Below are 24,494 nucleotides of genomic sequence, written 5' to 3'. Positions count from 1 at the left end.
ATTCTCCAACAGTAAGGGCACAGGGCAGTATTTATTAACACAAACAATGAACCATGTGAAACACCCAACGCAAATGCTGGAAAATAACCAGATGGCTATCACCACTAAAATAACCAGATGGCGATCAGTCACTAAAAAAAAAAAATCCACCCCCAACCCTAAAATCAATTCTACTTAAATTTTAATTCCAACAGATCTGGATCTTTCTTAAGTATTTAATTTTAAACAAATAGGGCTAGATTCAAAACTTAATTTTTTACTATTATACAACATGACTAGATCTATAAAATATATATAATTGAAAAGACTGACTCAAAATTTTCTTTTAGAAGAGAAAAAGACACTTACTCAAAGCTTCTCTCAATGCCACAATCATTTCTTCTGGGTATACATTTCTATCTTCCCAGATTTTAAAGATTCGTTCTACAGACTTGGAGACAGATGGATCTCTGAAAACAAAGAGAAAGTAATACAGACTATAAAAACCTTGACTTATATTCCAAACTAGAAGTCTGTAAATATAGTTGTCAATAAATTATTTTCCAAATTTCTTCTGATGTTTATTTCAAAACATTTCTTTTTACAATATCCAGGACTAAAGAAATCTTAAACTTTTAAGATTTTAAGAATTAAATTAAAATAATTACCAATTAAATTAATTACCAATTCAGTACTTTAATAAATGACATAAATGAAGCTTACAGATGATATACTGAGAGCTTTGATAGACATGAACTTAGGGCTGGGAATGTGCTGACACGACTGGCAATCCAAAAGATAGGTTGAACCCAACAAGATGAAATCAAATACTAAAAAACCTGGTCCAAAAAAACAATTACAGTAGTACTGAATACAAAGACAAGGTTTAACAATGCTATATATTTTCTTTTTAAAGGTTTAGAAAAAAAACTAATAAATCAATCATATACTGTAAAATGTTTTCTAAAAAACTACCACATAATACTATGAGAATACATAATTAGAATGAGGTAAGTGAAAGGTATTGGTTTATTCTGTTTCATTCACAGATGAGCTTCTGGTTCAAGTTGGCTACCTCATTTTAAAAAACATTGGCTGGGAATGGTGGCTCATGCCTATAATCCCAGCACTTTGGGAGTCCGAAGCGGGTGGATTACCTGAGGTCAGGAGTTCAAGACCAGCCTGGCCAACATGGTGAAACCCTGTCTCAACTAAAAATACAAAAACTAGATGGGCACCTGTAATCCCAGCTACTCAGGAGGCTGAAGCAGGAGAATCACTTGAACCCAGGAAGTGGAGGCTGCAGTGAGCAGAGATCATGCACTGCACTCCAGCCTGGGCAACAAGAGTGAGACTCCATCTCCAAAAACCCCACAAAACTTAAAGTGGTGGGGCACTGTGGCTCACACCTCTAATCCCAGCACTTTGGGAGGGTGAGGTGGGAAAATCACTTGAGCTTGGAAGTTTGAGACCAGCCTGGGAAAGAGAGAGACCTCATTTCTACTAAAAATAAAAAAATTAGCCACGTGTGGTGGCACACACTTATAGTACCCCCTACACGGGAGCCTCAGACAAGAGGATAGCTTGAGCCCAGGAGATCCAGGCTGCAGTGACCTGTGATCACACCACTACAAGCCAGCCTGGGTCACAAAGAAAGACCCTGTCTCAAAATAAAAAAGTGTTAAAGTAGAAGGGAATACCAAAAAGGTTAATAATTTAAGTAAAGATTTAAATTATGTCTTATGTGGAAATGTAGAAGAAATAGAAAACAACAATGCAGGAAGGGCATAACCATTGTAAGGAAGAGGAGCCAAACTGATGTGATCTCAGGAAGAAAGGCAAGGACAGGCCGGGCGCAGTGGCTCACGCCTGTAATCCCAGCCCTTTGGGAGGCCGAGGCGGGTGGATCACTAGGTCAAGATATCGAGACCATCCTGGTCAACATGGTGAAACCCCGTCTCTACTAAAGATACAAAAAATTAGCTGGGCACGGTGGTGCGTGCCTGTAATCCCAGCTACTCGGGAGGCTGAGGCAGGAGAATTGCCTGAACCCAGCAGGCGGAGGTTGCAGTGAGCCGAGATCGCACCATTGCACTCCAGCCTGGGTAACAAGAACGAAACTCCGTCTCAAAAAAAAAAAAAAAAAAAGGCAAGGACAAAAGAATAAAGCTGTAGGGAAAATAAATTTTATTCTAACAGATCTGCCAAAGAACAGAAACCATTCTAACAATTTAATAGATCTGTCAAAAGACAAAACATAAACTTAACCTCTCCTTAAGTGAATCCACCAAACCATATGGAGATTGAAATATAAGATTTAAAAATAATAATAATAAAAAAGCTATGTCAACCTTAAGGCCTCTTTCAAGCATGAGTCTATGACTCTCTAACATCATTTTTTTCTTTTTTTGCCTAAAAATGGTTTATATAAGAAACAGAGAAAACTGTATTAAACCTTACAATTTTCTTTCTTTTTTTTTTGAGACAGGGTCTCACTCAGTTGTCCAGGCTGGACTACAGTGATCTTGGCTCAATGCAGCCTCGACCTCCTGGGCTCAAACAATCCACCTGCATGCTTGGTCTATTCTCTGAGTTACAAAATACTGAAAGCTTGTTCTCTAAAAATCCATTAACAAACTCTTCCTAGGTTAAATGATAAAATACCACCCCCTTCCCTTATCTTGACATTTCTTTATCGCAATATGTACTTTACTGTGGTGGTTTGGAACTGAAACCTCAGTGTCTCCAAGGTATGCCTGACTATGTCTGTGACTGGTTTCAAATGCAAAAGCAACATTTACAGAAGAAAAAGACTGTAAGACCGTACTGCTGAATTTATTATCTCGTAAATCTCCATTGGTGAAAGTGAGTGGATTTTTCTTTATGCTTTTTCACAATTTTTTGTGTCCTATAATGTTTAGATACACAAGTACTTACCATTGTGTTACAGTTGCCTGCAGTATTCAATACAGTGACATGCAGTGCAGGTTTGTGGCCGAGGAGCAACAGGCTCCACAATATAGCTTTGGTGTATAGTAGGCTATGCCTTCTAGGTTTATGTCAGTACACTCTGTGATGTTCGCAGGATGATAAAATTCCCTAGTGACACATTTCTCAGAACATATATATATATATATATATTTTTTTTTTTGAGACAGTCTTGCTCTGTCACCCAAGCTAGAGTACAATGGTGCAGTCTTGGCTCACTGCAACCTCTGCCTCCCAAGTTCAAGCAATTCTCCTGCCTCAGCCTCCCGAGTAGATGGGATTACAGGTGCCCGCCACCACATCTGGCTAATCTTGTATTTTTCTTAGTAGAGACAGGGTTTTGCCACGTTGGCCAGGCTGTTCTTGAACTCCCAACCTCAAGTGATTGGCCTGCCTTGGCCTTCCAAAGTGCTGGCATTACAGGCATGAGCCACCGCGACCGGCCTCAGAACATATTTTTGATGTTAAGCAACACATGACTTTTTTTCTTAATCTAAGAAATGAGAGTAGAGTCTGTTCTTTATGGTTAATAAACCTCTAGAAAATTGTAAGGTTTAAGCTGGGTATGGTGGCTCATGCCTGCAGTTCCAGCCCTTTGAAGGCTGAAGCCAGTGGATCACTTGAGCCCAGGAGTTTAAGACGAGCCTGGGCAACATGTATTTCTGCAAAAAATACAAAAATTAGCCAAACGTGGTAGGGCATGCCTGTAGTCTCAGCTACTTGGAGGGCTGAGGTGGGAGGATCGCCTGGGACCAGGAGTTTGACTCTGCAGTGGGCCCTGACCATGCCACTGTACTCCAGCTTGGGTGACAGAGTCAGACTGTCTCTAAAAACAAACAAATACATTTTTAAAGTCATATTTACACTATACTGTAGTCTACGAAGTGCACAGTAGCATTATGTATTAAAAACAATATATGTATGTTAATTAAAAAATACTTTATAGCTAAAAAAAATCCTAACAATCACCTGAGACTTCAGCAAATCAAATCATACTCTTAGCTGGTGGAGGGTCTTGCCCTGATGTTGATGGCTGCTAACCATCCATGGTAGTGATTGCTGAAAGTTGGGGTGGCTCTGGCAATTTTTTTTTTTTTTACTTTTACTTTTTTCAACAAAAGAAAGTTTCATTTGGCAATTTCTTAAAATAAGAAAACAATGAGGTTTGCTCCATAAATTGACTCTTCCTGTCACAAAGATTTTTTTGTAGCATGCAATGTAGCTTCATAGCATTTTGCCCATAATAGTTTCTTTCAAAATTGGAGTCAATCCTCTCCAACTCTGCTGCTGCTCTATCCATTAATATTCTAAAATCCTTTGTTGTCATTTCAACAATGTCCACAGCATGCTCACTAGAGTAGATTCCATCTTAAGAAATTTTTTTTCTTTTGAGACAGTTTCACTCTGTTGCACAGGCTGGAGTGTAGTAGCGCAATCTCCGCTCACTGTAACCTCTGCCTCCCAGGTTCAAGCAATACTCCTGTCTCAGCCTTTCGAGCAGCTAGGACTACAGGCACCTGCCACCACACCCAGCTAATTTTTCTATTTTTAGTAGAGACAAGGTTTCACCATGTTGTTCAGACTGGTCTCAAACTCCTGAGCTCAAGCAATCCACCTGCCTCAGCCTCCCAAAGGGCTAGGATTACAGGCATGAGCCAGTGGCCCAGCAAAACTACTTTCTTTGCTCATCTATATGAAGCAACTCTTCATTTGTTCATGTTTTATCATGAGACTGTGGCAATTCAGTCCCATCTTCGGGTTCTATTTCCAATTCTAGTTCTCTTGCTATTTCCACCACATCTTTAGTTACTTCTTCCACTGAAGTCTTGAGCCCCTCAAAGACATCCATGAGGGCTGGAATTAACTTCTTCCAAACTCCTGTTAATGTTGATATTTTGACCTCTCCCCATGAATCACAAATGTTCTTCATGGCATCTAGAATGGTGAATCCTTTCCAGAAGGTTTTCAATTTCCTTTGCCCAGATCCATCAGAGGAATCACTACTAGTGGCAGCTATAGCCTTACAAAATGTATTTCTTTATTTATACTTTAAAAAAAAAATAATAGAGACTAGGTCTCGAAATGTTGCCCAGGCTGATCTCGAACTACTAAGCTCAAGACATTCTCCCATCACGGACTTCAAAAGTGCTGGGATTACAGGTGTGTGTCACCAAGCCCAGCCAGTGTTTCTTTCTTTCTTTTTTTTTTTTTGGAGATGGAGTTTCGCTCGTTGCCCAGGCTGGAGTGCCATGGCACAATCTTAGCTCCCTGCAACTTCTACCTCCTGGGTTCAAGCGATTGTCCTATCTCAGCCTCCTGAGTATCTGAGATTACAGGCATGTGCCACCATGCCTGGCTAATTTTGTATGTTTAGTAGAAATGGGGTTTCACTATGTTGACCAGGCTGGTCTCGAACTGCTGACCTCAAGTGATCCACCTGCTTTGGGCTCCCAAAGTGCTCAGATTACAGGCATGAGCCACCGCGCCCAGTCCTGTATTTCTTAAATAACAAGAACTGAAAGTTCAAATTACTCCTTTCTCCATGGGATGCAGAATAAATGTTGTGTTAGCAAGCAAGAAAATAACATTAATCTTCTTATACATCTCTATCAGAGTTCTTGAGTAAGGAGGTACACTGTCAATGAATGGTAATATTTTGAAAAGAATGTGTTGTTGTTTCTTTTCCTGAACAACAGCAATTCTCAACACTGAGTTTAAAATATTCAGCAAACCATGTTGTAAACAAATGTGCTATCACCCAGGCTTTACTGTTCCATCTACAGAACACAGAGTAGATTTAGCATAATTTTTAATAGCCCTAGGATTTTCAGAATCATATGAACACTGGCTTCAACTTAAAGTCACCAGCTGCATTAGCTCCTAACAGGAGAGTCAGCCTGTGCTTTGAAGCAAGGACTGACTTCTCTCCAGCTATGGAAGTCCTACATGGCATCTTCCAACAGAAGGCTGTTACATCTACATTGAATATCTGCTGTTTACTAGAGCCACCTTCATTAGTGATCCTAGCTGAAGCTCTGGATAACCTGCTGCTGCTTCTACATCAGCACTTGCTGCTTCATCTTACACTTTTGTGTTACAGAGATGACTTCCTTCCATCAATCTCATGAACCTACTTCCACAGCTTCCTCACCTCTTTCAACCTTCATAGAAGAGAAGAGAGTTAGGGGCTTGGTCTGAATTAGGCTTTGGCTTTATGTTGTATCTGGCTTGATCTTCTTTTTTCTTTGAGATGGTTCTTGCTCTGTCGCCCAGGCTGGAGTGCAATGGCATGACCTTGGCTCACTGCAACCTCCACCTCCCAGGTTCAAGCGATTCTTCTGCCTCAGACTCCTGAATGGCTGGGACTACAGGCGTGCACCACCATGCCCAGCTAATTTTTTGTCCTTTTAGTAGAGATGGGGTTTCACTGTATTAGCCAGGATGGACTTGATCTCCTGACCTTGTGATCCACCAGCCTCAGGCTCCCAAAGTGCTGGGATTACAGGTGTGAGCCTGCGTGCCCAGTCCCTAGCTTGATCATCTATCCAGGTCACTAACTTTCTTCATATCAGCAATAAGGCTGTTTTGCTTTCTTATGAATTGTGTGTTCACTACAGTAGCATTTTCAATTTCCTCCAAGAACTCTGCATTCACAACCTGGCTGTCTGGTGCAAGAGACCTAGCTTTCAGCCTGTGTTGGCTTATAACATGCCTTGCTCACTAAGCTTAATCATTTCTAGCTTTTTAAAGTGAAAGACATGTGACTCTTCCTTTCACTGGAACACTTAAGAGGCCACTGCAGGGGTATTAACTGTTCTAATTACAGTATTGTTGTGTCTCAGGGAATAAGGAGATCCCAGGAGACAGAAAGAGATGGGGAATGGCAGGTTAGTGCAATCAGAACACACATAACATTTATCGATTAAGTTCAGTGTCTTACATGGGTCAAGTTCGGAATACCCAAAAACAATTAAGAGAGTAACATCGCTGATCACAGGAAACCATCACAGATATAATAAAAATTTGAAATGTTGCAAATATTACCAAAATGTGACACAGAAACATGAATGAGCATATGTTGTTGGAAAAATAGCACCAATAGACACAGGGTTGCTACAAACCTTCAATTTCTAAAAACAACCATACTACCTACAATGCACAATAAAACATACTACCTACAATGCACAATAAAACAAAGTATGCCCTAACTTAGGTAAGGCCATAACTCTCTTCACACATAAAACTTTCTATTCTAGTATTTTGACTTAACAAACATTTCCCCATGTTCCAATCAACTCTTTATAAACATTCCATTTTTTTTTTTTTCTCTTTTGTGAGATAGGGTCTCACTCTGCTGCCCAGGCTGGAGGGCAGTGGTGCAATCTCAGCTCACTGCAACCTCCACCTCTGGGGCTCAAGCAATTCTCATACCTCAGCCTCCCAAGTAGCTGAGATTACAGGTGTGCACTACCATGCCCAGCGAATTTTTGTATTTTTGGTAGAGACAGGTTTTGCCATGTTGGCCAGGCTGGTCTCAAACTCCTGGCCTTAAATGATCCACTCACTTCGGCCTTCCAAAGTGCTGGGATTACAGGCGTGAGCCACTGTGCCTAGACAGATACTTCATATATTTTATTGCTAGCACGACTCACCATACTTATTGCTAACTTCCCAGAGAAAAAACTTTTATTAAGTCTGTTGATGGTTCAGTGCTGCTTCTTGACTGGTTAAAAATTATATGCCTCTGTGTGTGTGTGTGTGTGTGTGTGTGTGTGTGTGTGTATATACACACATACATTATGTGTAACATATTACATATATTATATTACATATAGTATTACATATATTGCTAACTTCCCAGTATAAAACTTATTTAGAAGTTTGCTGATGGTTCAGTGCTTCTTCTTGGCTAAAAAATGTGTGTATATAATACATATTATTATACATTATATATATTATATATATACAGAGAGACAGAGAGAGAGAGATCTGTTTACTGATGATAAATTATCTCAGTTTTTGTTTATCTGTCTTTATGCTTTCCTGGTTCTTGAAAGCAGCTTTGCTTTGTATGCAAATCTACATTGACAGCTACTTTCTATCAATGCTGTAAAAACATTTTTCATCACTGCCTCTGGCTTCCATTGCTGCTGTTGAGAAGTCTATCATCAGTTTAGCTGTAGTCCTTTTAAAAAAAATTGAAAAATTTTTTTATGGGTACATAATAGATGTGTGTATTTTTGGGATATATGAGATATGTTGATATAGTTATAGCCTGTAATAATCACATCAGAGTATATAATAGGTTATCCATCACTTCAAATATTTCTCATTTCTTTGTATCATAATCATTCCAATTATGCTTCTCCCCCAATCCTGTCACCCTGAGACATGGTCTCATTCTGGTCCCCCAGGCTAGAGTACAGTGGTGTAATCTTGGCTAACTGCAGCCTCAAATCTCCCAGGCTTAGGTAATCTTCCCACCTCAGCCTGCTGTGTAGCTGGGACTACAGGTGCACGCCATCACAACCAGCTAAATTTTGTGTGTCTGTGTGTGTGTGTGTCTGAGTGTGTGTGTGTGTGTGTGTGTTTTAAGAGATGGAATCTTGCCACATTGCCCAGGCTGGTTGTAGACTCCGTGGCTAGGCAATCCTCCCACCTTGGCCTCCCAATGTGTCAGGATTACAGGTATGAGCCACCGTGCCCAGCCCCAACTATTACTCTTTTTTTTTTTTTTTGAGACAGTCTTGCTCTGTCACCAGGCTTGAGTGCAGTGGTGCAACCTCCGCCTCCCAGGTTCAAGCAATTCTCCTGTCTCAGCCTCCCAAGTAGCTGAGACTACAGGTGCATGCCACCATACCCAGCTAATTTTTGTATTTTAGTAGAGACAGTGTTTCACTATGTTGGCCAGAATGATCTTGAACTCTTGACCTTGTGATCCGCCCCCCTCGGCCTCCCAAAGTGCTGGAATTAGCCACAGCACCTGGCCTGCACTCTTTTAATTACTATAGTGCTATGTTTAAATGTTTGTTTTGCCCCAAAAATTTGTATGTTGAAATTCCATCCCCCAAGGTGATAGTATTAGGAGGTAGGGTCTTTGGGAGGTTATTAGGGCCCTTACAAAAAAGACCCTGGAGAGTTTGTCTGCTCCTTCCACCATGTGAAGTTACAGTGAGAAAACCACTATCTGTGAGAAGCCCTCACCAGACACCAAATCTGCCGTCACCTTGATCTAGGACTTCCCAGCTTCCACAACTGTAAGCAATACATTTCTGTTGTGTATAAGCCACCTCATCTATGATACTTTATTACAGCAGCCCAAACAGTCTGAGGCATATAGTGAAATAACAAATCTTTCATCTTTTTTTACTTACAGCTAGAAGAAAGTCTGAACAAATCTTTTTTATTTTTATTTTTTGAGACAGAGTCTCACTATGTTACCCAGGCTGGAGTGCAACAATAGCATGATTATGGCTCACTGCAGCCTTGAACTACTGGGCTCAAGAGATCCTCCCACCTCAGCCTCCTGAGTAGCTGGAAACATAGGCATATGCCACCATATCTGGCGAATTTTTTAATTTATTGTAGGGATGGGGTCTTGCCATGTTGCTTAGGTTGGTCTCAAACTTGTGGGTTCAAACAATCAACCCACCTTGGCCTCCCAAGTGTGAGCCACCACACCCAGATATCTTAATCATTTTCTTTTTTTTTCTTCTTGAGACAGAGTCTCACTCTGTCGCCCAGGCTGGAGTCAGTGGCATGATCTCGGCTCACTGCAACCTCTTCCTCCCGGGATCAAGTGATTCTCCTGTCGCAGCCTCCTGAGTAGCTGGGATTACAGTCGTGCACCACCATGCCTAGTTATTTTTTATATTTTTAGTAGAGACGGGATTTCACCATGTTGGCCAGGATGGTCTTGATCTCTTGACCTCAAGTGATGACCCTGCCTTAGCCACGCAAAGTGCTGGGATTACAGGCATGAGCCACAATGCCTGGCCTTGTTTTGTTTTTAATTTTTATTTATTTATTTTTGAGACAGAGTCTCACTCTATTACCCAGGCTGGAATGCAGTGGCATAATCTTGGCTCACTGCAACCTCCACTTCCTGGGTTCAAGTGATTCTCCTGCCTCAGCCTCCCAAGTAGCTGGGACTACAGGTGTGTGCCACCACTCCCAGCTAATTTTTGTATTTTTAGTAGAGACAGGGTTTCACTATGTTGGTGAGGCTGGTCTCGAACTCCTGACCTTGTGATCCGCTCGCCTCGGCCTCCCAAAGTGCTAGGATTATAGGCGTGAGCCACCATACCCAGCCCATCTTAACCATTTTCAATCATACAATTCAATGGCATTGGGTACATTCATATTGTGTAACCATTACCACCATCTACATCTTTCCATCTCACAAAACTGAAAGTCTATGCCCATTGAACAATAACTCCCCATTCCCTGCCTCCCACTCCAGACCCTGGCAAACACTATTCTATTCTATCTCTCTGTGAATTTGACACTCAAAAGTACCTCACTGTGTATTTGTTTTTTATTTCATTAGTTTCTTCTCTTATTTCATCCTTCCTGTCTTGGGTTTATTTTGCTCTTCTTTTCAAACTTCTTGAGATACTTAATTTACTGATTTTTAGAGCATTTTATTTTTTTGAGATGGAGTCACCCAGGCTGGAGTGCAGTAGTGCGATCTCAGCTCACTGCAACCTCTGCCACCCGGGTTCAAGCAATTCTCTGCCTCAGCCTCCCAAGTAGCTGGGATTTCAGGCGCCTGCCATCATGTCCTGCTAATTTTTTTGTATTTTTAGTAGAGACCGGATTTCACTGTTCTGGCCAGGCTGGTCTTGAACTCCTGACCTCATGATCAACCAGCCTTGACCTCCCAAAGTGCTGGGATTACAGGTGTAAGCCACCATGTCTGGCCTTTAGAGCACTTTCATGTTTCTTTATGATGTTTTACATATATTAACCTATTTAATCCTCACAGCATCCCTACAAGAAAAACTGTACTGTTATTCTCATTTTACAGATGGAAAAACTGAAGCACCAGAAAGTTAAATAAACTACTCTACCAAGTAGGATATCCAGGATTTAAACCCAGGCAACCTTGTGAATTTGACTCCAAAACTTGCATTTTAACCTCTAAGCTCTGCTGCTTCCCAAGGAAGAAGAGCTACTGCATGAAGAAAAATTCATAAGCACTTATATTAAGATACACAGTAAGAGCCTTTGGCTAGAGCAATGGCTCATTATTGGGACACAGGAGAGCTGGTGGTAAAGATGGGAAGATTGAGATTTGACTGCAGAAGGCTTTAAATAGTATCCACTCCCCACCCCCACTTTTTTTCTGAGACAGGGTCTCACTCTGTTGCTCAGGCCGGAGTACAGTGGCACCATCACATCTCACTGTAGCCTCGATCTCTTGGGCTCAAGCAATCCTCCTGCTTCAGTCTTCTAAGTAGCTTCAACCACAGGCACATGCAACCACATCCAGTTAATTAAGTATAGATGAGGTCTCCCTGTGGCCAAGGTGGTCTTGAACTCCCGGGCTCAGATGACGCTGCTGCCTTGGCCTCTCAAAGTGCTGGGATTATAGGCATGAGCCGCCACCGCACCCAGCGCTCTCTTATATTTTAATGTTCAGTTTCTTATCTTCAAATAGTTTTATATAACTTATTTTATCATCAATATTCTCATCTGTAAAATGAGAATAACAATCTTTGCCCCTAATTATATCATATAGTTGATTTGAGAATCAAAGAAGATAATAAAGATGGAAAGAAATTTCTTACATCATAAAGCAATATAAAAATATATTTTAATATATACATATATATTTATAACAGATAAATATAAATATATATTAAAATATTTTAAAGAATTTCAGTGCCTTGCTAACATTAATTTGTTAATAATAATAATAGCAGTAGTAGGCATAACCATCTTCCTCCTCATCATAGCAGCAGCTAATATTTATTAAGTGTTTATTAGATGCCAGTCACTGTTCTAAGCCCTTTATATACATTATTAACTCATTTAGTTTCCACAATTTATGGAATAGGTACTATTATTGGATTAGTTATGCAGATGAGAAACTAATTTTATTTACCTACAATCATGGAGTTAGGAGGTAGCAGAGGCAGATTCAAATCTATGCACACCGGTTCCAGAGACCACGGTCTTAAACCATGATATCTCTGGACATCCGTGTGTATGCAGTCTGAAGTAAACGAAAAAGGTAACAGAAACTGAGAAATCAGTTATCAGGCTACTACATTAATATAATATATCAAACAGAGCAACAATAACAAAGTTAAAAGGCAGAGAGAAAAGGATAAAGACACTTTAACAGAAGAATCAGTCCCTGGTAAGTGACTAAAAAACAAGAAAGAAAAATAAAAGATGACTTAGGGGTTGTTATAAAATGAAAAATTGTAAGTTAGATTTAGAAGGGCTATTTGGCAGAAGAGAAATAATAGAGGATTAAGCATCAGAAAAATCTGGGTTCTAGTCCCAGGTCTTTTACTAAATTGTCATTTTCCTTTTACTAAATTGTCATTTTCCTTTGGGCAGTATCTTAACTGCTCTGGACTTCACTTTTTCTCATTTTGTGAAAAGAAATAATAAAATACAATCTGCTTATCTGCAAAGTTAATTACCATTTATATAGCAATTTTCAATTTATATTTAATGTATTTTCACATAAATTGTAGGAGTAGGACTTTATACAAAGTAAGGTGTGTTATTGTTTCAGGCATTCTGAGCTAAGTATCAACATGTAACATTATGTAGTAATTCTCAACTGGCCAGGTGCTATGGCTCCTGCCTGTAACACCAACACTTTGAGAAGCAGGGTAGATCACTTGAGCGCTGGAGTTAGAGATCAGGCTGGGCAACATAGCAAAACCTTGCCTCTACAAAAAATGCAAAAATTAGCCAGGTGTGCTTGTGTACACGTTAAGTCCCAGCTACGTGGGAGGCTGAGGTGGGAGAATGGCTTGAGCCCAGGAGACAGAGGTTGCAGTGAGCTGAGACAGCACTACTGCACTCTAGTCTGGGTTAACAGAGCCAGACCCTGTATTTATTTAATAAAAAAAAAAAGCAGTAATTCTCAGAAGGTAGTTTGGACATGGTCAAATACAGATAAAGCATTTATTAGCATAAGAGTAACAGTAAAAATCCATGAGTCAGTCTCAGAAAGAGTATAAAGAAAGAAGAATGGGGGTTCTAGAAGTTTCTTAACTGCCAAAATCCAAATTTGCAAATAGTGTTAAGACTTTCTTCATAAACCTTTTTTATGAGAAAGAGTTATAAAAGTTCCCTTCATGAGAAACCCTTCTTGTGGTGGGTTGAATTCACAGTACAAGTTAGGTATCCCTTACCCGAAATGCTTGGAACAAAATGTATTTTGGATTAAAAAAAATCTGTTTTCAGGGCCAGTCCCCATGGCTCATGCCTGTAATCCCAGAACTTTGGGAGGCTGAGACGGGTGGATCACCTGAGCTCGGGAGTTCAAGACCAGCCTGACCAACATGGAGAAATCCTGTCTCTAGTAAAAACATAAAATTAGCCAGGCATGGTAGGCATGCCTGTAATCCCAGCTACTCAGGAGGATTATTCTCCTGAGGCAGGAGAATCACTTGAAGCTGGGTGGCGAAGAGTGCAGTGAGCTGAGATTGGGCCACTGCACTGCAGCCTGGGCAACAAGAGAGAAACTCTGTCTCAAAAAAAAAAAAAAAGTAACAATGGTATAAAGTTGTTCTCAAAATTAAAGCATTTTGCATATTTAGTCAATTATAAATATCCAACAAATGGTAGATGTTATTGTTTTATGCACTTGTTTACTTAGGACATTCAAGTAGAACCATATTTAATCTTTTGTAATAGCAAAGTAGACATTTCAAGTTAACAATCCTAAGGAAGAAAGATCAGTTCTTTTATTTATTATTTTCTATTTTCAACATATATAGTTTCACAGGATCATTCAGTTCTGACTGCATTAATCCTAACAAATTAGGATAAATAATGATAAGAAACATATAATCTGAGAAAGTATTCAGCTATTATGGTTGTTCCATATAACTGTTTATATACTGTTTCACATACTGTTTATCCTGTAACTGTGTCTCTTGTAGAAAACAATTTACAAATGCGAATGTAACACGAGGAACATACTATTAATACAGGGCCAAAATAAGATCAGATGTAAGTCTGTACTGTATATACATCAGAATTCTCCCTGAACGTAGACATGTTCAATAGGTATTCAAAAAGAAGGGCCCAAGGTCAGAGTTTAGGAAATGCTGTTTTGAAATTAGCATTGTAAAGACCCCAAAGAAACCAAATTATTGGTATGGTAATGTGTAGTTTGAATCTTCAGGGAAGGAAAATTAGCATGGGTCATTCTCTAAACTTATTTGAGCACAGAACCCTTCTTCCTTTGATCACTTCATAGCAATACACTGTGGGATGTGCTGTATCCAACTACTGCTAAAAATGAAGTTAAATAAATCAATAAGGAGTTGGGAATATGACATTGGGAAATAATTTCCATTTCTCTTTACAGAGTTCATGGAGGGAAAAAAATTTCAGGAAGACTCAGAAAGAAGAAATTAAATGTATTAAAACAAACAAAACCAGCGCAGTTAGGAACACATTCCGAGATTATCACCAGAAGACATATACCATCAGGTTAGGATAAACAAGAGACCAGCTTTTGAAAACAGAAGACAGAGTTTTCAAAAGAAAAACATGGCCAGGTGTGGTGGCTCATGCCTGTAATCCCAGCACTTTGGAAGGCTGGATCACAAGGTCAGCAGATCAAGACCATCCTGGCTAACACAGTGAAACCCCATCTCTACTAAAAATACAGAAAGTTAGCTGTGCCTAGTGGCACGCACCTGTAGTCCCAGCTACTCAGGAGGCTGAAGCAGGAGAATTGCTTGAGCCCAGGAGGCAGAGGTTGCAGTGAGCCAAGATCGCGCCATTGCACTCCAGCCTGAGTGACAGAGCGAGACTCCATCACACATACACACACACACGCCCCGAAAACAAAAAAAGTGATAATGAACAAGAAAGTGATAATGAACCACGTGGGCAAATTATCCTTGAATCTTCAAGAATGTTCAACTATTACAGTTCTTAATGGGTAGAGAAACTAAAATTCTAAATTGTCTAAGCTTAGATCCCATAGAGCAATAAAGATTTACTTACTTCACTAGAGCAGCTGCTTCAGGAAGTACATCAGCGAATGATTCACGGAATATGATTGCATTTTTCCTTTTACAGTTCTGTATGACATCATTGGCAAGATAAAAGAGATTCAAACGGTGGGGATATGCAGCTAGAGACGACAAAGACAATAAATAAAACCAAATGAGTCAATTTATACTTAGTTCAACTTATTCCAAATACAGTGTTCTCAAACAAACTGGTTTTTTTTTTTTTAACATGGATATAAAAAGATGAATGTAATTACATGGATGGAAGGGAGTAAGGATGGATGGATAAAACGCCAAACGAACTAACGGATCAGTTTACTCTACACACTAAAAACCTTGACTACTTCAGGTTCAGTTTCTGCTCAAGGCACTCCTTGTCAAGGAGATTTCTCCCTCACTTTGTAGACGTATGGCACTAAAAAAAAAAAAAAAGCCCATTAACTCTGGAGAAGCTAAAATAAAACAAAATTATAGTCTCAGACATCTGGGAATACAAAAAAAAAAAAAAGAGCTGAACATGCTCAACTTGTTGCAGAAATACCAAAGTTAGGAGAAAGAGCATGGGCTTTGTAATCAAATCAGAATGTGACCTTAAGCAAACTGCTTCACATTTATTATAGATAGACCCTCTCTCCCCATCAACCAATCCAGACACTACTCAGATACACCTTAGTCTTCTGCTGCTGCTGCTTTCATCCCGAGACAAGTGTCCTGCAAAATAATGTGATCCTATGTATGCATCTAGGTTAAGCCTTTTTTTCTCTTTTCTTTTCTTTTTTTTTTTTTTGAAATGGAATCTTGCTCTGTCGCCCAGGCTGGAATACAATGGCACTATCTCGGCTCACTGTAACCTTCACTTCCCAGGTTCAAGCAATTCTTCTGCCTCAGCCTCCTGAGTAGCTGGGATTACACGCCTGACCAATATTTTTTGGAGAGACGGGGTTTCACCATATTGGCCAGGCTGATCTTGAACTCTTGACCTTGTAATCCACCCACATCAGCCTCCCAAAGTGCTGGGATTACAAGCATGAGCCACCATGCCTGGCCTTTTTTTTTTTTGAGATGGAGTCTTGCTCTGTTGCCCAGGCTGGAGTGAAATGGCATAATCTCAGCTCACTGCAACCTCCACCTCCTGGGCTCAAGGGATTCCCCTGTCTCAGCCTCCCGAGTAGCTGGGACTACAGGTACACACACCAACATGCACAGCTAATTTGTTTGTACTTTTAGTAGAGATAGGGTTTTATACCATGTCTCTCAAACTCCTGACTTCAGGTGAGCTGCCCACTTTGGCTTTCCAAAGTGCTAGGATTACAGGCGTGAGCCACTGCACCCAGTCAGTTAAGCTTTTCAACAGCTCATGACAAGGCCCAATCAATATACTATCTGGAACCCTGAGCAAAGTCACCTTGTCTATATGGATAATCCACCATGTTTTCTTGCCTCTCAGTTCCTTGAACTCACATTCAGTGACCTCTACGAACCACTCCTTTGTACATTTTAAAATCTTCTCTGACCACAACCTCCCACTCCCATTATACTTTTCTTCAGTTTCATCAAGATCTCAGTTTTTTTTCTCTAATTCTACATTCTCTTCTCAGTACTCAATTCTTCACCGATTCCAGAATCTTTGTCCATTATTTAAACCACTATTAAAACCCTCATACTCTTTTCCTTCTCTCCCCTAACTCAGCCTTCTATCTCACACACTCAATGAAATCCCAAATTAGGATCATTCTAACTAACTGCCTTTACTGTGTCTTTATTTCTGTTGCTGGGTTCTACTGAAGAAAAATGATACCAAAAAGAAAATTTAAATCCTATAAATTAAGTCTCCTTTTTCACCTGGGCCCTCAATGATACATACTGTCCCCCTCAGATGTACGAAGTCAGCATTCTCTCTCAAAGAAGTATTTCAAATTTTAAACACTTGTCAGGTCCGAGTCTTTACCACATATGTTCTCACTCAGGAAATAAGCTTATATGGTGTTTCACAGAGAAAGCAGAATTCATTAGATGGATCTTCTGTCAAAAACAAATGTATCCACATTTAAACTCACCTAGATCAATTTCCCTAATAAAAAGCATCACACCTCCTAAAGAGTAATCCTTCCACTACTCACTGTTTCCTAGACTCTATTCACACCTTGAGAGCCTTATGCTCCATTCACTATGTCTGCTTCTTTTTTGTTTGTGTTTCTTTGTAGGCAGGGTCTCATTCCTTTCACCTAGGTTGGGGTGCGGTGATGTGATCGTGGTTCACTGCAGCCTTAATCTAGGGCTCAGCTGATCCTCCCACCTCAGGCCTCTCAAGTAGTTGGGACTTCAGGCATGCCACTGTGCCTGGCTAATTTTTCTTTGTATTTTTAGTAGAGATAAGGTTTTGTCATGTTGCCCAGGCTGGTCCTATACCCTTGGGCTCAAGCAATCTGCCTGCCTTGGCCTCCCGAAGTGCTGAAATTACAGGAATGAACTACTGCGCCTGGCCTGTCCTTGCTTCTATTTTAGTTTGATTCCTGTTTTTATTTATTTATTTATTTATTATTATTTATTTTTGAGACAGAGTTTCCCTCTTGTTGCCCAGGCTGGAGTGCAATGGCAGAATCTCAACTCAACCTTCTCCTCCTGGGTTCAAGCGATTCTCTTGCCTCAGCCTCCTGAAGTAGCTGGGATTACAGGCGCCTACTACCATGCCTAACTAATTTTTTTTGCATTTTTAGTAGAGACGGGGTTTCACCATGTTGGCAGGGTGGTCTTGAACTCCTGATCTCAGGTGGTCTACCTACCTCAGCCTCCCAAAGTGTTGGGATTACAGGCAGGAGCTGCTGTGCCCTGCTTCTTATTTATATTTACATTGCATTCCTTCAGGCTGTCTTTCAACAGATGCATATGCATGTTTCTCCTAAACTAACACTTTCTTGCGACCACCGTAGGTTATCCCTTGCCTTTCCTTCCTTGCCTAACATTAGTTAAGATCTTTTACAGAGAAGAGTCTGAAAGAGTTTTGTATGTTCACTGTTTATACTTTTAACTCCCATTAACACCATAATTATAGGAGCCATCGTTTTATTGTACTTAAAAAATATGCAATCTACCATGCTAACAGCTTTTTATTTTTTTTTATTTTGAGACGGAGTTTCGCTGTTGTTACCCGGGTTCGAGTGCAATGGCGTGATCTCGGCTCACCGCAACCTCTGCCTCTTGGGTTCAGGCAATTCTCCTGCCTCAGCCTCCCCAGTAGCTGAGATTACAGACACCTGCCACCATGCCCAGCTAATTTTTTGTATTTTTAGTAGAGACGGGGTTTCACCATGTTGACAGGATGGTCTCGATCTCTTGACCTCGTGATCCACCCGCCTCGGCCTCCCAAAGTGCTGGGATTACAGGCGTGAGCCACTGCACCCAGCCTGCTAACAGCTTTATACAAATTATTATCTCATTTATGTTGCCAAGAGTTCACTCAAACACCAAATTTCAAGGTTGCTAATAAATTCCAATTTAGTAAACCCAATGGAGATTTTTTAAAACATCATTTATTTGTGGCTTTTGGCACACAGAAAAATGTCACAATACTTTCTCCTTTGGCTTCTGCCTGAACCACTCTCCTGGTTTTCATCCTCCCTCTCTGGCTCCTCCTCTACAGTCATGTATAGGTAGCCAGTCTGCCCACGATCATCCTCTTTTAAATGTTGATGTTCTCCAGGATTCTCCCCTGAGCACTGTTCTCCACTCATAGCATAGTGTTTTAACATTTCAGGCTTTTAAGTTAATCTTTTCCATTTCTGGCTCTGTCATTTGTTAGCTTTGGAGTCTCTTCTCTATGTTGCTTTCCTGTGACAGCCTAATAGGATTGTTAGAACTAAATAAAACAATGTATGTAAAATAATTAAGACAGGGCTTAACACAGAGAAAATGGAATGCTATCAGCATAACTGCCTCTTTCCACCTCCCGGTCAGGCTTGGATTTCCCTTTACCAGTTAATGTACACATCCACCTCAAAGTCTCCAAGGCACCCTGAGGTTGATTTTATTCATTTATTTTTTTCTGTCACCTAGGCTGGAATGCAGTCACAATCTTGGCCCACTGCAACCTCTGCCTCCTGGGTTCGAGCAATTCTCCTGCCTCAGCCTCCTGAGTAGCTGGGATTACAAGCTGTGCCACTATGCCTGGCTAATTTTGTATTTTTAGTAGAGACAGGCTGGTGTTGAACTCCTGGCCTCAAGGGGATCCACCTGCCTCAACCTCCCAAAGTGCTGGGATTACAGACATGAGCCACTGCACCCAGCTGATTTTAATATTTTATGATTAATAAAACATTAATCATCTTCCTCTTCTACTATTAGTACTCTTTAGTCAGAATTTTAGTAATTCTAGTAATTCTAACTCCTCCTCCTTACCCCCTTACATCTATTAATAAACCTCCCAACTCTACCCAATTTTGTCTCCAATAATATTTCTCAACTTTATCCCCTCTTGTATTTCCTTTCCTACTATTGCTGTTTTCTAGGATTCATCACCATTACTTGGCCCACTCCTGCAACAGCCTCCTAACTAGTCATCTGTCCCTAGACTACTTGGTCCCCTTAAATTTCCTCGCTATACTGCTGCCAAATTTCTTTCTTTTCTCTTCCTTTCTCCCTCCTCCCTCCCTTCCTCCCTTCTCCCTTCTTTCGTCTCTCTCTCTCTCTCTCTCTCTCTCTCTCTCTCTCTCTCTCTCTCTCTCTCTCTCTCAGAAAAGATAAGAGTTATTTGAAGAAAACAAAAAACCCATAGCCCAAAGGATGGGATTTTACATCTCAAGACATCCCCCAGGTATTAAGTCTATATATTACAAATCATTTTCTTTTCTTTTTTTTTTTTTAAGAGTCAAAGTATCTTTCTGTTGCCCAGGCTAGAGTGCAGTAGTGCAATCTTGGCTCACCACAACCTCTGCGTCCCTGGTTGTAGCAATTCCCTGCCTCAATCTCCTGAGTAGCTGGGACTACAGGTGCATGTTGCTACGTCTGGCTAATTTTTTACATTTTAGCAGAGATGGGGTTTCACCATGTGGCCCAAGCTGGTCTTGAACTACTGAGCTCAGGCAATCCACCCACCTTGGCTTCCTAAAGTGCTAGGATTAGGATTACAGGTGCGAGCCACCGTGCCCAGCCTACAAATCATTTTCATAGAAGATATTTTTGTATAAATTTTACATGCATTCAGGAGCGGGATATAAATCAGCTCCTGTTTTTATTTTAACAGGGGAGCAAGGCAAGGAAGTAGGAGACAAATTCATTTTCAAATATGCAAAAAGTATTCAATTATTTCTCATATCAAATCTGTCCATAATTTCCCACTGCTCAATGGAAAAAGCTGAAACATTTTAGCTTCCTTTATGATCTCCATCCTGCTTTCTCTTCCAGTATCATTTCTTCCCCCTCAAATTCAAAGTTCTATCTTTAATGAATTACTCACAATTTCCAAACACCCTGCCACCTTGTGTTCTCCTTCACTCAGAATTTTCCTTTTCTGTGATAACTCATCCTACATTGTTTTCAGTGCTTTTCTACTCATCCATAGGAAAATGTCCAAAATTTTAAATTTAATTCACAACAGTTTCTGACCACCCTCATGTTAAATCTCTACTTCTTCCCGCAAACCACCCCAAACTATTTTATTACTACTTCTCCCCAGAACTTTGGAAATTCTGGAGGAATGGAAAAAGGCCGTTGAGGTAGTCTGGGAAGATGCTTTAAGGCAGTGATCTTTAAACACCCTATACTTTTCCTTGTTATAGCATTTATCACACTGCAGTATACCTGTCTGTATCCCACTGGATTATAAGTACCCAGTAAACTGGAATTTCTATTGTTTATTGCCTTATTCTTTTGTTTGCTTGCTTGTTTGTTGAGACAGGGTTTTGCTCATGATCCTCTTACCTTGGACTCCCAAAATACTGAGATTACAATACTACCTCTCATTATTAATGACTAATTCAATGTCTGGTAGGTGTCCAATTTTCATTTTTTATTTTTGAGATGGGGTCTCACTCTGTCACCCAGGATGGAGTGCAGTGGCATGATCTCAGCTCAGTGCAACCTCCGTCTCCCAGGTTCAAGCAATTCTCCTGCCTCAGCCTCCCCAGTAGCTGAGATTACAGACACCTGCCACCATGCCCAGTTAATTTTTGTATTTTTAGTAGAAACGGGGTTTCACCATGTTGACCAGGCTGGTCTCAAACTCCTAACCTCAAGTGAACCGCCTGCCTTGGCCTCCCAAAGTGCTGGGATTACAGGTGTGAGATACCGCCCCTGGCCCAGATGTCCAACTAATACTAATTACATATTTGATAAAGAAGTTAAATTTTCATAGGCAGGAAGGAAGGGAAAGAGTATTCTAGACGGAGAAGCTCATGAGAAAAAGTGCTGAGGACTATGCAATGAGTGTCTTTGGCTTTGGAAAAGGGAAAGATTTAGGAGATACATATATATAAACATACATACATATATAGGTATTTGAAATGGAGTCTAGCTCTGTCACCAAGCTAAAGTACAGTGGCAAGTTCTTGGCTCACTGCCACGGCTGTCTCCTTGGGTTCAAGGGATTCTCCTGCCTCAGCTTCCTAAGTAGCTGGGATTACAGGCACACACCGCCACACCTAGCTAATTTTTGTCTTTTTAGTAGAGATGGGTTTTCACCATGTTAGCCAGGATGGTCTTGATCTCCTGACCTCATGATCTGCCCACCTCAGTCTCCCAAAGTGCTGGGATTACAGGTGTGAGCCACCACGCCCAGCCTATAATTTTTAATTTATTTAACAAATACTTAATACTTTCTATATACCAGATATTAACTGACATCCTCAGCACAACTCTATGAGGTTAGTTCCAACCTGGGCAACACAGTAAGATGCCATCACTACAAAAAAATTTTTTTAAGTGAGCCAGGTGTAACTGCACACAACTGTAGTTACTTGGAGGCTGAGGTGGGAGGATCACTGGAGGCTGGGAGGCTGAAGGTGCAGTGAGCCATGATCGCTTCACTACACTCTAGCCTGGGTGACAGAGCAAAGCCAGGAGGAGCCCTGAGCCCTTACCAGAGACTAAAGTGGACCTTAATCTTGCACTCTGCAACCTCTACAAGTGTGAAAAAATCAATGTCTTTGTTTAAGCCACCCAGTCTGTGGTATTCTGTTATGGCAGCCAAACTGACTAATACAACTGTATAAGGAAAATATCCTTCCTTTTAGGAAATGAACACCAAAGTACTAAATAGGGAAGCATGCCTGCAACATATGCTTAAATAGTTCAGAAAAAAAAGGGTGCGTGCCCGCAGAGAGAGAGAAGGGAGATAAAGCAAATATGTTAAAATGTTAATAACTGGGGGATCTGAGTGAAAAGTACACAGAAGGTTTTTGTAATACTCTTGCAATTTTTTTTAACATTTGAAATTATTCAAAATCAACAAGCTAAAAAAAAAAATACACAGACTCCAACCACTACTTACTTCCTCCAACACTGCCTGTGGTCAAAGTCACTAGCATCTTTTGCCTGAATTATTGCAGCAGCCTCCTACCGAGTCTCCCTGCTTCTACCTTTGCCTGGCTTCAGTCTAATCTCAACTCAGAAAAGAGAGTGATCCTTTAAAAATATAAATTGATGGCTGGGTGCAGTGGCTTATGTGTGTAATCCTTGCAATCTGGGAGGCTGAGGTGGGAGGATCATGAGGTGAAGATATTGAGACCATCCTGGCCAACATGGTGAAACCCTGTCTCTACTAAAAAATAAAAAAATTAGCTGGGCATGTTTAGGCATAAATCCTAAACAATCTGCCACTGTGTTATCTCCCTGACCCAATATCCTCATCACCACTGATTCCACTGTAGCCACAATGGCCACTGTGCTGTCTTTACAAGGCCTACAACACACCTGGCTGACTTCTTGCCTCACAGTCTGTTAAGCTCACTGTTCTGGAACTTTCTTCCCCCGTATTTCTCATGGCTCATTCAATCACTGCATTTAAATTTTGCTCAAATGTTACCTTCTCAGTTAATATGTCCTTGACTATCTTACTTAAAACTGCAACATCAGGCCTGGCGAAGTAGCTCACATCTTTAATCGCAGCACTTTGGGAGGCTGACACAGACAGATCACTTGAGGTCAGGAGTTTGAGATCAGTCTGTCCAATATGGTAAAACCCCATCTCTACTAAAAATACAAAAATCAGCTGGGCACGGTGGGTGATGCCTGTAATCCCAGCACTTTGGGAGGCCGAGGTAGGCAGATCATCTGAGGTCAAGACCAACATGGAGACCACCTGACCAACATGGAGAAACCTCATTTCTACTAAAAATACAAAAATTGGCCAGGCGTGGTGGCACATGCCTGTAATCCCAGCTACTCGGGAAGCTTGAACCCAGGAGGTGGAGGTTTCGGTGAGCCAAGATTGCACCATTGCACTCAGCCTGGGCAACAAGAGTGAGACTCCAATTCAAAATAAATAAAACAAATAAATAAAATAAAATACAAAAATAAGCTGGGCATGGTGGCACAGCCTCCCAGCTACTGAGGAGGCTGAGGCAGGAGAATCGCTTGACCTGGGAGGCAGAGGTTGCAGTGAGCTAAGACTGTGCCACTGCACTTCAGTTTGGGCAACAGAGCGAGCCTCCGTCTCAATAAAAAAAATGCAACATCATGCCAACAACCCACCCTTCTTTGCTTCATTTTCCCAAATAACACATAATTTTCCAACATACTATAAAATTTATTTTCTGCCTATCTCTCCCATGAGAATATAAGCCTCATAAGGGCAGACATTTTTGTCAGTTTTATTTACTGTTCAATTCTCAGCACCTAGAATACTGCCTAACACTTAGTAGGCTTTCAGTAACTATTTCTTGAATAAATAAATCAGAAATAAAAAAGAGAAGGAAAAGAAGAACAGGGGGAAAAAAAGCAGTAATCTCTTCCGTTTGGCTAACAATCCCATAAGGCTTCTGTGTATGCAAAGCATAGTAGGAACTAGGTTCAGTGAGGAATTTTAGGGGCTGTTGCAGAAGTTAATCTAGATATAGTCAGTGTTCTTACAGCATCAATTCCTCAACAACCTACAGTCTAAGTATTCAACCTTCTTTTAATTATTATGGAGAAGGGGAAAGGGATTAACAACAGGAAAGTGGAAGGTTACTGATTTAAGTCTAAGTACCTACAAAATAAAACTGTTAACTTGGTAGGAGAAATTTAGATTATTTTTAACTTGAATTATTAATATTTTATGTCTACCTTGCCTTGCTCCAACAATGGGCTAAGATAGCTGATAAGTAAAATGTT

General features: G+C 40.6%; 1 protein-coding gene across 8 annotated transcripts in view; it reads right to left on the bottom strand.

Moving 5' to 3' along the window:
• RPRD2 (regulation of nuclear pre-mRNA domain containing 2) overlaps positions 1-24,494 on the bottom strand; it is a 106,133-nt gene that overhangs the window by 37,788 nt on the left and 43,851 nt on the right. For all 8 annotated transcript variants that reach the window (XM_035280130.3, XM_054247431.2, XM_054247429.2 and 5 more), the window contains exons 2-3: positions 15,181-15,310; positions 349-449 (exon numbers count right to left, since the gene is read on the bottom strand). In XM_035280130.3, the coding sequence (XP_035136021.1) occupies positions 349-449; positions 15,181-15,310 (231 nt within the window). The remainder of the gene's footprint in view (positions 1-348; positions 450-15,180; positions 15,311-24,494) is intronic.

Source organism: Callithrix jacchus, chromosome 18 (genome assembly GCF_049354715.1).
Source record: "Callithrix jacchus isolate 240 chromosome 18, calJac240_pri, whole genome shotgun sequence".
In the NCBI taxonomy this organism is placed as follows: Eukaryota; Metazoa; Chordata; class Mammalia; order Primates; family Cebidae; genus Callithrix; species Callithrix jacchus.
This window is presented reverse-complemented; position numbering and strand designations above follow the sequence as displayed.